The sequence below is a fragment of the Canis lupus genome, chromosome 24 (assembly GCF_003254725.2).
Source record: "Canis lupus dingo isolate Sandy chromosome 24, ASM325472v2, whole genome shotgun sequence".
Classification (NCBI taxonomy): domain Eukaryota; kingdom Metazoa; phylum Chordata; class Mammalia; order Carnivora; family Canidae; genus Canis; species Canis lupus.
The window spans coordinates 44,586,582-44,600,795 of record NC_064266.1 but is presented as its reverse complement, the minus strand read 5'-3'; the positions used below and the strand labels follow the sequence as shown (position 1 = coordinate 44,600,795).

The window sequence follows — 14,214 nt, the reverse complement described above, 5'->3', positions numbered from 1 at the left end:
TAGTATAAAATGCAATTATAAGTGTTAAATGCCTGCCATGTGCCAGAAACTGACCTAGAAATGCAGGAGATTCCTCCAAAATATAGATTTAGAATCCTCTCTTTCCTGGATTTCTATAGTACATTCTCCTGTATTCTCTTGACTTTTCTAAAAGCCATTCTCCATGTATTGCTTAAGATCCTTCTTTTGTCTCTTTAGCATTGTGTATGAGGGCCTTTATGATCTGGTCCCTGGCTATTTTTCTCATATCTCAGACCATTCTCTATGCTTACTATGTTCCAGACACCTTAATTCTATTTCTTTAACAAAGATCATGCCCATTTCATATCTTTCTACTTGTTGATTCTTCTGCCTAGAAACTTCCAAATCTTTGCATCATAATTTCTTCTCATTTAGATTTCAGTACAAATACTGCTTCTTTATAGAGATAACGAATTGATAACTCAATCTGACGTTTAAAGTTGCCTCCCAGCCATATGATCCTCTCAATAGATGCAGAAAAAGCATTTGACAAAGTACAGCATCCTTCTTGATTAAACCTCTCCACAGTGTAGGAATAGCGGGAACATACCTCAATATCATAAAAGCCATATACAAAAAGCCCACAGTGAATATCCTTCTCAAAGCTCTCAGCCTTTCCCCTAAGGTCAGGAATACAACAAGATGTCCACTGTTGTTCAACATAGTACAGGAAGTCCTAGCCTCAGCAGTCAGGCAACAACAACAACAACAAAAAAATAAACTGCATCTGAATTAGCAAGGAAGTCAACCTTTCTTCACAGTTGATGTGTACTCTATGTGGAAAACCCGAAAGACTCTACCTCAAAATTGTTAGAACTCATACAGGAATTCAACAGACTGGCAGGATATAAAATCAATGCATAGAAATCAGTTGCATTTCTGTACAATGAGACAGAATAAAGAGAAATTAAGGAATCAGTCCCATTTACAATTGCACAAAAAAAAAAAAAAAACATGAGATACCTAGAAATAAACCTAACCAAAGAGGTAAAGGATCTGTACTCTGAAAACTGTAGAACACTCGTGAAAGAAATTCAGGAAGACACAAAGAAATGGAAAAACGTTCCATGCTCATGGTTTGGAAGAACAAATATTGTTAAAATGTCTTGCTATCCAGAGCAGTCTCTACGTTCAATGCAATCCCTATCAAAATACCATCAACACTTCTGGAACAAATAATACTAAAATTTGTATGGAAATCACAAAAGAATCTTGGTTCGCCAAAGGAATGTTGAAAGAGAAAACCAAAGCTGGTGGCATCATATTTCCAGACTTCAAGCTCTGTTACAAAGCTGTCCTCATCAAGACAGTATAGTACTGACACAAAAACAGATGCAGAGATCAGTGGAACAGAATAGAGACCCCAGAAACAGACTCTCAACTCTATGGCCAGCTAATCTTTGACAAAGCAGGAAAGAATATCTACTGGAAAAAGGACAGTCTCTTTAATAAATGGTGTTGGGAAAATTGGACAGCTACATGCAGAAGAACGAAACTGGATCATTTCCTTACACCATACACAAAAATAGACTCAAAATGGATGAAATACCTAAATGTGAGACAGTAATCAATCAAAACCCTAGATGAGAACACAGGCAGCAACCTCTTTGACCTCAGCCGCAGCAACTTCCTACTAGTCTCCAAAGGCAAGGGAAATGAAGGCAAGAATGAACTATTAGGACTTCATCAAGATAAAAAGCTTTTGCAAAGCAAAGGAAACATAGCAAAAGACAACCCACAGAATAGGAGAAGATATTTGCAAATGTCTTATCAGATAAAGGGCTGATATCCAAAATCTATAAAGAACTTATCAAACTCAATGCCCAAAGAACAAATAACCCAGTCAAGAAATGGGCAGAAGAAATGAACAGACATTTCTCAAAGAAGACATACAAATGGCTAATAGACACAAGAAAAAATGCTCAACATCACTCGGCATCAGGGAACTACAAATCAAAACCACAATGAGGTACTATCTCATACCAGTCACAATGGGTAAATTAACAAGTTAGGAAACAACAAATGTTGGTGAGGATTTGGAGAAAGGGGAATCCTCTTATACTGTTAGTGGAAATGCAAGCCAATGCAGCCACTCTGGAAAACAGTATGGAAGTTCCTGAGAAAGTTAAAAATGGCCTGCCCAGCAATTGCACTACTGAGTATTTACCCCAAAGATAGAAAGGTAGTGATCAGAAGGGGTACTTACACCCAGTGTTTAAAGCAGCAATGTCCACAAGGGTCAAACTATGGAAAGAGCCCAGATGTCCATTGACAGATAAAAGGATTAAGAAGATGTGGTCTATATATACAATGGAATACTACTCAGCCATCAAAAAGTGAAATCTTGCCATTTGCAATCATGTGGATGGAACTAGAGGGTATTGTGCTGAGTGAAATAAAGACAATTATCATGTTATCTCACTCATGTGAAATTTAAGAATCAAAACAGAGGATCATAGGGGAAGGGAGGGAAAAATAAAATGACAAAATCAGAGAGGTTAAACCATAAGAGACCCTTAATCATAGGAAACAAACTGAGGGTCGCTGGAAGGGATGTGGGTGGGGAGATGGGGTAACTGGGTTATGGGCATGAAGGAGGGTTTGTAGCTGTAGTGAGCACTGGGTATTTTATAAAACTGATGAATCACTGAACTCTACCTCCAAAACTAGTAATATACTATATGTTAATTAAGTTAAAAAATAAAAAATACATAATATGAAAATTTCCATAATATAAAAATGTTTTTAAAAGAAAGGCAGTAAACCAGGAAACATCACTTTGAAGTTAGTACATGATAACAGCCAGGTTGCATGTGCCCAAAGGAGCAAGTGTTTTTATACCTAGAAAATATGAAGCTGCTAAAACCTTTGGGGCAGGGAAGAGGATAGCAGGCCTTTTCTCTGGACCCTGAGGCTTTGAGATATGGGAGAATTAACCTGACTGGAGACACCATAATGGTAGTGCTGCCCTCAGCATATGGACTGGTTTCAATTCAGACAAAGAAGTAGAGTTAGAAAAGGGATTGGGGATTCAGATGAATTCCTATACAATGAATTGTCCTTAAATAACCAAAGAAGCAGATCTGTTTTCCTCACAAGATTAGTAAAAGGTTTTAGGATCTCATCTTTTAGGAATGATATCTATTTTTTCTTGTAGCTTTTTTTTTTTTTTTTGTGAATTCAGTATTATTTTATCCAGTTACACAGATTTTCAATGAAAACATGTGGAAAGGAGAAGGGGAAAATATTTTCAGTGATTTTTCATATGCATTCAGTGTTTGAATGTAAAGACAGTTAATCAGTGGAATTGAGGAATGCATATGATACCACACTATTTCAGAAGCATACATGACAGGATTTGGTAACATTTTTTAAAAAGGATATCCTCTCCCCTTTATTCCCTGTCATTTTTTTTAATATTTTTTATATTCCCCAAATGAGACCATTAAGGGGAGGTGGGCGGGGGGTGGGGGTAACTGGGTGACGGGCACTGAGGTGGGCACTTGACGGGATGAGCACTGGGTGTTATTCTATATATTGGCAAATTGAACACCAATAAAAAAAATAAATTTATAAAAAATAATAAAAAATAAAAAGGATATCCTCTAATATATATTAATGGTATTAATTCCTTTTTTTGGTCAAAAACAGGAAATTAGACCATTATACTATGAAATTATATCAGTGTTTCTTCCTTTTAAACGTGAACAGATTAAATGTGGCATGTGTAATATATTGCATAATCGATTGATGGAGCAAGAAATGTGTTCTATCAGCTGGTTACTTAGTGATACTTAAATAACTTTATTTGTATAATTTAAAAAATAATGTTTAAAGATTATTTAAAGCAGGAGTAAATGATTTATTTATAGTCAAACCTGTTTTTAAATTTAAGGACCATCATTGGGAAGCAGTGACTGTGCCTGAGGATAAAGTACAGATATACAGCATTGAAGGTACTAAACTTGTTTTCTCTCATTCTCCTCTGGATTCTTATCACGTGGAGTAGCAGTTGTATGCTCTGGGGAAAAAATAGACTAATGAAAAAAGTCAGCATTTTCATATATTCATATTCATAAATTTGATAGTTCAGTATCATCAGAATTCCCTGAATCCACATTTCCCCCGCCGTCAATTTCCCAACTCCTTCCTGAACTTTCTTTATCTAATCTAAAAACCTATGTGATCAGTCAGTTTCTTGTCAGTATGTTCAGGGTTCTTGCCCTTTTATTCTATTAGTTTGATTAGATCCACACATCTCATACCTGCACGTCTATACCTGGAACTGTATAACACTGCTGGCAGAGTCTGATACCACTACACATTCAGATATCAAGCTTTATTTGAGTCATTTCAATGGGGATGTAGTGGTATCTCATGATAGTCTCTAATTGCATATTCCTGTTGACTGGATATGTGATGCACTTTTGCATTTGCTTGGTGGCCATTCATATGTATTCCTTTGTGAAGTATCCATTTAAATATTTTGTCCTTTTTTTACTGGACTTTTTTTTTAAGTTTGAATTCTTACATATTGTCGGTATCAAACCTTAGATAGATGTTCTGTGTGTATTTTCTCCCCATCTGCATCTTGCTTATTTATTTTCTTAGTCATGCCTTTAATGAGCAGAAGCCTTTAAATTTGAAGTCCCCTGATCAGTTTTTTCATTTGTGCTTATTGCTTTGTGTGCCCTAAGTAATTCTTGCCTACTACCAAGTCACAAAGTTGTTCTTTTGTTTGTCTATAAAAACTTTATGGTAGACTGCTGTGATGGCCTTTCTGTCATTCCTGATGTTTCATACTTATATATATTTTTTCCTAATCAGTCTGATGAGAGGAATATCAGTTTACTGGTATTGTCAAAGAACCAGCCTTTGGTTTCATTAATTTTTCTCTATTGTTTTCTATTTTCAATTTAGTTGATCTCTACTCTTCTGTTTATTGTCTCTTTTTTTTTTTTTCTGCTTGATTTAATTTGCTTTTCTGTTTCTGATGTCTCAGGGTAGAAACTGAGGTCATTGATCAAAGACTGTTTATTCTTCTAATGGAGCAATTTACAGCTTTAAATTCTCCTCCTAAGTACTTCCTTAGCAGCATCTCAAAAATTACAATATGTTGTTTCTATTTTCATTAATCTGATCCTTTTGAAGTTTTTCTTTTGATTTCTTTCTTGATCCATAGGTTTATTTAGAAATTTTTTATGTAGATTCTATATATTTGGGATTTTATTTTATTTTATTTTTAAAGATTTTATGTATTTATTTATGAGAGACACAGAGGCAGAGACAAAGGCAGAGGGAGAAGCAGGCTCCTGGTGGGGAGCCTAATATGCGACTCGATTCCAGGATCCTGGGATCACAATCAGAGCCAAGGACAGACACTCAACCACTGAGCCACCCAGGTGTCCCTATATTTGGGATTTTAGAGATAACTTTGTTATTGATTTCTAACAATTTCATTGTTGTTAGAGAGTGTACTTTTGTATGATTTAAGAATCCTTTTAAATATATTGCCACTTGGGGTGCCTGGGTGGCTCAGTCAAGCATCTGCTTTCGGTTAAGGTCATGATCTCAAGGTCCTGGGATCAAGTCCTGTGTTGGGCTCCCTGCTCAGCTGGGAGTCTGCTTCTCCTCCTCTTTCTACCTGCTGCTCTCCTTGCTTGTGCTCTCTTGCTTGCTCTCTGTCAGATAGATAAAACCTTTTAAAAAATGAATAAATATATTGACACTTACTTTATGACCCGGTGTATGGTTTGTCTTGGTCAGAGTTCTGTATGCACTTGAAAGGAATGGGTCTTCTGTTGTTGGGTGAAGGGTTGGGTTGAGAGTGTTACTCCAGTTTTCTATAGCCTCACTATTGCCTACTTGTTCTGTCAGTTTCTGAGAAGGTGGTATTGAAGTCACATACAACTGACTTTTTCCTATTCTTTGATTTATATCATTTTTTGCTTCAGGTATTTTTACTTTCTGTTGTTGTATAAAGATGTAGTAGAATCTTTTCATGTTAAATTGACCTCTTTGTCATTATGAAATGATCCTCTTCCTATGGTAAAATTGTTTGCTCTGTAATGTGCTTTCATATTAAGATATCGTCTCAGGCTTTCTCTTGGTTAGTTATGGCATGGCATATCTTTCTTTTCTTTATTTTTAACTTATTTTTGTCAATATATTTCAAGTAGATTATTTGTAGACATCATACACTAGAGGTCTTATTTTTTAAATATAACTTGACAATGTCTGCCTTTTAATTATGACATTGATGTGATTAGTGATATGCTTTAAATTTACCATTTAGCTCTTGTTTTTTCTACCTGCCATTTCATCTGCCGTGTGTGGTTTTCTCTTTTTTTTTTTGTATTGTTTTTTTCAGTAATTTTATTATATCTCATTTGTTGGCCTTATACCTTCTTTAATTAAAAAAACACTGGTTGATTTGGGGTTTGTTTTATTCATCTTTAATAGTGTGTATATTCAAGGAATATTATACCCTATTAGATGTAACACGGGATCCCTATAACAGTGTACTACCACTTTTGCTTTCCTGGCTTTTGTGCCATTGCTGTCAGTAGGTATGAAAAAGGTTTTTGTTTGTTTGTTGTTGTTTTGCTTTTGCTTGTGTCAGAAACCTTACAATATGGTGTAATGATTTTGGCTTTATGCAGCCAGTTAGCTTCTAAAGAGATTTTAAAAGTGGATTAAAATGTATTTTGTATTTACCTACACATTTAGCATGTCCAGTGTTTGGTTTTCCTTTGTGTGGATTCAGATTTCTACCAGCTCCTGTTTTCCTTTTAAGAGAAGGAAATGTCCTGAAGCACAATACGCTGGTGATGAGTTCTTTTAGTTTTTATAGATCAGAAAAATCTTTTGTTTTCATTTTTGAAAAGTACTTTTGATATATGTCAAATTTTAGATTGCCTATTGTTTTAGTTTAGTTTACTTTAAAGATGTTATTCTGCTGTCTCCTGTCTTCCTGTCTTGTGTTGTTTCTGATGAGAAATCTACTGTCATTCTCTAGTTTGTTCCATTTTATTTAAAATCTTTTCAAAACCTGGCTGCTTTTAAGATTTTTGTCTTCATCACTAGTTTTAAATAATTTCATCACACTGTTTTAGTGTGATTTTCTTCATGTTGTTTGTTCTTGAGGTTCATTGAGCTTATTTGTTCTGTGGGTTCATAGTTTTCATCAAATTTAAAGTTTTCATCCAGTATTCTTCAAATATTTTTTCTGCTGGTTTGTTCTTCTCCTCTCCTCTGGGGACTGATTATACATACACTAAGCTACCTGAAGTTTTCCCACAGCTCACTGATTCTGTGGTTTCTCTATTCCATCCAACCCAGATTGCCCCCCACCCTTTTTGTGTTTGAATACCTTTGCTGTATTTCATGATCATTAATATTTTCTTTAGCAGTTTCTAATCTGCCTCTGATCCTATTCTGTATAATGTTTACCTCTGCTATTATATTTTTCATCTCTGGAAGTTTGACTTGGGTCTTTTTTTAAGTTAATTTTTAAATTTTAGAATAGTTTTAGATTACAGAAAACTTGCCAAAATAGTACAGAAATTTTACATGTACCTCTTCACTGAGTTTCTCCAATTTTTAAAATTTTGGTCAAGAAAAATAAATACAACATAAAATTTGTTACCTTAACTAATTTTAAGTGTATAAGTTCAGTAGAGTTAAGTGTATTCACATTACTGTGAAACAGATCTCCAGAACCTTTGTCATCTTGCCAAATTGTAACTCTAGACCCATTAAACAACTTTTTTCTCCACCCACTCAGCCCCTGGTAACCACCATTCTACATTTTTCTTCTAAGAATTTGACTATTTTAAGTGGAACCATACAGTGTATATCTTTTGTGACTGTCTTTTTTTCATTTAGCATGGTGTTTTCTCCCATGTGTTTTTTTTAAAGATTTTATTTTCTTTAATCTCTACACCCAGTGTGGGGCTGGAACCCACAATTCCTAGATCAAGATCCACTGACCGAGCCTGCCAGGAGCCCCTAATTTTTTAACTTTTCCATCTTTTTTTAAAACCTCGTATATGTTTATGGTACCTGTGCTATTGCATTTTAAAACAAAAAGCCTACTTGGATCTTCATCTTCCTCTATTCATCTCATTTTTTTTCCATTCATAGCCAATTTTGAGAGAGAATTTTTACTAAATCATTTTTTTCTTCTGCTTTTCAGTTCTGCTCTTACTGTGTTCTGTTTTCCATCCCACTCCACTGAAATTTTAGATATCAGAGTAATAGTTAACTTTATTATTCATATCAGTATGCAAACTTTGAGTCCTTATACTGACCCTTCCCTCACATTTGATGCTGTTGCCTGCACTTTCATTTTTGAATCTATTTTCCTAATTTCTCAATTAAGCTCTAGATAGTCCTCCTTTATCTCCTGTTTTGACAAACAGTATGATAATCTTCCAGGTCCACCAGTACAGGAGCCATTCTTGCTTGTTTCCTCTCCCTCAATTAATCATTTTCCACGTTCTCTTAACATTTTTAAAATTTCTTTTCTCCCCTTTATTTTCACACTAATCACTGCCTCCACTTCCTAACAAAGCTCTGTCTTTTGCATCTTGCCAAATGTAATTGCTTGTAAATGGTGGGAAAAAGTTATTTTCATTGTTTTATTTTCTTATTTTTTTTATTTTTTATTTTATTTTTATTTATTTTTTATTTTTTTTATTTTCATTGTTTTAATAGCATAACCTGAAGTTGATTTTTAAGATTTATTTTCAAATATATATCTCATCCTAATTTTATGAGGACCGTTTTATAAAAAATTAAGTTCTTTATGTATAGATTAAAAGGGTTTTTTTTTTTTTTTTAAGATTCCTGGTTGGTGAATAAGAATGAATCTTCATGCCAGGAGGGTAGGGTACCCTAAACTGGAGCTCCTGTGCTCCAGACCCTTCCAGACCTTACACTGTGTATCTCTTCACCTGGATGTTCATGTGTATCCTTTAATATCCCTTGTAGTAAAGTGGTAATCTATATATGGAACAGGCAGTATCTGAATTTTTACACAAATGGCACTCATGATACTAAAAAAAGTGGAACCTGAAAATCAATGAATATTTCTTTTTTTTAATAAATTTATTTTTATTGGTGTTCAATTTGTCAACATATAGAATAACACCCAGTGCTCATCCCGTCAAGTGCCCACCTCAGTGCCCATCACCCAGTCACCCTCACCCCCCGCCCACCTCCCCTTCCACCACCCCTAGTTCGTTTCCCAGAGTTAGGAGTCTTTCATGTTCTGTCTTCCTTTCTGATATTTCCCACTTATTTTTTCCTCCTTTCCCCTTTATTCCCTTTCACTATTTTTCATTTGGGGAATATAAAAAATCAAAGAATATTTCTAGTGAAAAAGAATTTCAGTAGTTGCAGACTGGGGGAATAGGGAAGCAGCAGCATGAGGGAGTGCAGGCAGTTAGACTCTTTTTTATAGAATATGTAAGAATTTATAAAATAAAGGCTCCATGGACAATCTTAAAATGTTCTAAGTGCCTTTACAGGAGAAAACATTATTATATTCATATAGTGTACTAGAATCTCATAAAATATGTTTATCTATAAATAGATTTTTTAAAAATTTTATTTAAAGAGAGTGTGTTTATGTAAGCACACAGCTATGGGAAGGGGGAGAGGAAGAGAAAGTCACAAGCAGACTCTGCACTGCGTGCAGAAGCCATCACAGGGCTCAATCTCACAACCCCGAGATCATGACCTGAGCCAAAACCAAGAGTTGGATGCTCAACTGAGCCACCCAGGCACCCCAAAACACTTGGCTTTTTTAGCAGGCAACAAAATAACTTTTTCTGGTACCTCAGTAATATTGTTGATTAAAAGCAAGCCATAATATAGTACAGGCAGTTAAAGGAAATACCAGAAATTTCAACAAAGCCCATAATAAAATATAACAAATATCAATAAATTCTTATATAGTCACAATATATGTGGAGAATACTTTGTACAAATGGTACAAAGCATTCAGCAATATTTGAAGTAATTCTAATACCATGTTTATGTGAGCTGTGAAGCAAATATTGTATTATAAGTTCATAGTAAGCTGTAGGAAGAAATTAGAGTGATATAATAATCAGCAAAAATATCCATAAGAATTATATATTTTCTAATATTCATCATCAGAATTCAAAATATTATTGTCTTAAAAGTCACCCAGACTTTCATCTCTAAAGCCTGAAAACTGTTAATGTTGAAATATACAACTTTTTTTCCACAAAATAAAGCCACCAGTACTCTTTAGAGTTAGAAACTGTCACCACTATCTTCAAGCTATTAATAATTCTTATTACCATCAAAGGATATTACTGTGGAAGTTCTTCATACCATATAGTTGCAAAAACAAATAACACATAATCTGCTTGAGTAAACCTCATAGAAATCAGAATTTTATAGCTGATAGGGACATTTGTCCTATAGGTTAGGTCATAAAGTAGCCAGCAAAGCTTTCCCTGATGTAGAGACAAATTTTTCTAGTTGGTATGCTCCATCTCCATCAGGATGTTTTCCTCTCACCCAAAAATCTACATTGGTGGCAGGTGTGGCAACTTGGCAGTCAACAGGAGCACCATCAGAAGTAGGACAGGGCCATAGTGGCCTTTAGTCCATAATATAGGCACAGTAATTGGATGTCATGTGATTCTTTGGTGAATTTTGGAAGAAGGGAGGTGAATACCTCTTTTAAACTGACATGCACAGTATTTTCAGTGGATCATTTAATTCATGGAGGAATTGCACTGATTCTTCACAGTTTCTTGGCACTCAAGGTTTTTGACAGTTGTTTTCTGTCAGCTTGTAATAGGTGGGTTTAATAGAAATGTTGGCATAGATGCATATGCCTAGAAATATAGTTATTTTTGGAACTAAAGTTATTTTCTTTGCCTGTTTTAAATTAAGCAAATAGTTTTATTGGATGTGTTTTAGGAATATTTATTAAGAACCTGTTAGTGTCTAGAGTGTATTTAGGGCTTTAGCTCAGTAGTTATTGTATCAACTTATAATTTATAGATCAGGAACTAAGACTGTGAAAAGTGAATTGAATTGATTTGTTTACATAACTAGTTGGTACTGGAATTGATTGTTAAATCCTAAAAGCTAATGTTATTTCATTTCAATTTAATTGATATGCTACATGATTTTCTTATACCTATAGAGTGGTATCATAGAAATGAATATAAACTAATCGATATGATTTGTTTGTGTATAGTGAGAGAATCGAAGAAGCTACTGACCATAATTCTGAAAAGCATCATAAAAATTAGTAAAAGAGAAGGGAAAGAATTGCTTTTGTATTTTGATGCATCATTAGAAATCACTAATGTGACACGAAAAATTTTTGGTGCAAGTAAATATAGGGTAAGTGTTTAAATTCTTTTTAATATTTATTTTCATAAAATTCTTTTTAATATTTTTCCATAATTATGGAAAGTTTAAGTTACTTGGGACTGTAAGTTTCATTGACATTTTCCCCTAGAATTCTTAAAATGACATGTTGATTTTTAGTTCTTTAAATTTGTATTGTGGAATAACCATCAGATTGTTAGCAATAACCTTGAGACACCTGTTAGAATCTCAGATGACAAAAAAAGCTGAAGTATTCGGAACGTATAATGAATTCCTGCTAGTTTAAAAAGTGAATTGAGATAAGGCCATGTTTTTAAATTATTAAACATTGTGAGAATTACAGAATCTACCTCAAGAAGAAGGGAATGAGGGGCATAGCAAAAATGAAGTATAGAAGTTGAGAAGAGAGTATGCTCATTAAAAGTCAAATTTGAAGGAAAGTCTATGCAGATGGGTCTTGAAATGGCCTTGGAGGCAAAATTTAGAGAAGATGCTTTCTAAGACCAGGGAAGACATCATGAATCAGTAAGGTGATGATTCATGTTATGTCTCAGGGAGCTATTCTGTTGACAAGTTTGGATAGTGCAAGTCTTTGTTCAGGCTGCTGTAGCAAAAATACTGTAGACTGGGTGGCTTAAATGACAAGCCTACCTTCCTTCCTTCCCTTCCTTTCTTCTTTCCTTCCTTTCCTTCCTTTATGCCTGCCTGCCTTCTCTCCCTCCCTCCCTCCCTCCCTCCCTCCCTCCCTCCCTCTCTCCCTTCCTTCCTTCCTTCCTTCCTTCCTTCCTTCCTTCCTTCCTTCCTTCCTTCCTTCCTTCCTTCCTTGGTTTCCATTTATTATTTCCACTTATTTCCCATAGTTCTGGAGGCTAGAAGTCCAAGAGCAGGGTGCCAGCAGGCTTATTTTCTGGTGAGGGCCCTCTTCCTGGTTCATAGTGGCTGTCTTTTCACTCTATCTTCACATGGTAGAAGACATGAGGGAGCCTTCATTTTATAAAGGCACTGATCTCACTCACAAGGGTCCTGCCCTGATGACCCAGTTGCCTCCCAGAGGTCCCACCTCCTAATATCATCTCTTTGGGGGTTAGGTTTCAGTATATGCATTTGAGAGGGACACATTCAGTTCATGGTAGATTTATGGTAAAGAAAAATAGAGACTGTGTTTGTGGAGAAGGGTATTTATATATACAAAATAATGATTTGAGATAATTTGGCAGTTTTGAAAGGAAACAGTAAATAATAACATTAACTTGGAAATAACTGGGAGAAAATGACATCATTTTGAATTAATTTGATTTTAGGAATTTACCAGAAAACAAGGCATCTCAGTTGCCAAAACATCTGTACATATACTTTTTGATGCAAGTGGATCACAGGTATGTGTCAGACTTCTGGATTTTTATCACTGAGCTAAATTGAACCTTAAATACTTGAAAGGTGAATATTTAAAAAATAGTCTCAACATATAGTGCCCTATTAAGATATATGATTTTTTAAAACATGTTATTAATGATCATTTATTTTAGTACAAAAGATAGTTACAAATACCCTTTTGATAAGTTTAAAAATTAGAAGTATCTGTCCTGGCACTAATTCCAAAGCTTGTTTTATGTCTGTTGACATTTGAAGATGTGGATGATTTTTGTTGGGTCATTTTGTAGGATTAAGTACATAGGAAACAGAAAGAATTGACTTTTTAAGTATGGATGAATGGGTACTTTATTAAGACATCAGTTTTTTGAGAACTTCTTGTGGTTTGCAGTTTGAAATACTTTTTTCCATATTCTCCAACAGATTCTAGTGCCAGAAAGTCAAACCTCACCCATTGAAGAGGAACTCATTACTTTGAAAGAAAAACCTAACTCCCAAAAGGAAGATGCGAAACCTCCAAAAAACATCAAAAACAGTAGTCAAGTGGATGGAAAGAATAGTCAGCTGGAGGTAAATTTGGTGTCAAAATAGTTGTTTATAAAACAGCATAGATCAAATCATTGCTACATACAATTAATAGAAAAAGCATATAGAAGTTACCTTAATGGCCTTCATCAATAACATGTCAGAGTATTTTCCCCTGCCTTTTACAAACGCAAATGAAAGATAGTGTTTTAGCAACTGTGTTTATGTTTAGAGGTAAGAGGGTTAGGACAGGTATAGTATACACTTGTAAATTCCAAGTTAGAAATACGTAAAAAAAAAAAAAAAAAAAAAAAAAAAAAAAAAGTACCATGTTTTGTATTTATCCTGTCTGTTCTCTATTTGCTTTTGGCTGTGATATAGAATACAAATCTATAATGTGTAACGTTCTCTTTATTTGTACAAGGAAAGAAAGCTAAGTGTTAATTCTTTTTCCTCCTCTTCCTGCTCTGTGGAGGCTCTCCTTTAGGCACATTCAAAAGAACCATTTCTCAGCCTTCTAATCTTGTTGTGACACTTGACATTGCTAACGGCCCCGTCTTAATGTCCTCTCCTTTTTTGGTTTCTGTTAGCATTTTAGTTCTCTTCCTATTTCTGTTACTACATTAAAGATACTTTTTCTCCCCACATCCTAAATGTAGATTTGCTCTGAAAGCTTGACTCAGCCTCCTGAACATCTCCATGCCTTCTCCCTTAAAAGGCTGTTTTCAAAGTGCTTGCAGCAAAGTCTCCACTTATTCTTTGAATGCTTTCCTTTTGAATGTCTCTTCTTTTCCTAAAGTCTAACCTCAAACTCTTTTATCTTTTGCTTCAAACTTGTATCTGCATTCAAAATTCAATAATGCTACCATTAATTTTCCGACGGTATCCTGATTCCCACCTCCTCTCTCCTCA

The 14,214-nt window shown here is 34.8% G+C and overlaps 1 protein-coding gene across 10 annotated transcripts in view; it reads left to right on the top strand.

Annotated features, from left to right (window-relative positions):
• Positions 1-14,214, top strand: part of SYCP2 (synaptonemal complex protein 2) — a 78,899-nt gene that overhangs the window by 28,373 nt on the left and 36,312 nt on the right. For all 10 annotated transcript variants that reach the window (XR_007405460.1, XM_049100289.1, XM_049100291.1 and 7 more), the window contains exons 14-17: positions 3,917-3,977; positions 11,270-11,418; positions 12,708-12,782; positions 13,201-13,347. Coding sequence is in view for 9 of the 10 variants with exons in the window: in XM_049100289.1 (XP_048956246.1) it covers positions 3,917-3,977; positions 11,270-11,418; positions 12,708-12,782; positions 13,201-13,347 (432 nt within the window). In the remaining variant the exon portion in view is untranslated. The remainder of the gene's footprint in view (positions 1-3,916; positions 3,978-11,269; positions 11,419-12,707; positions 12,783-13,200; positions 13,348-14,214) is intronic.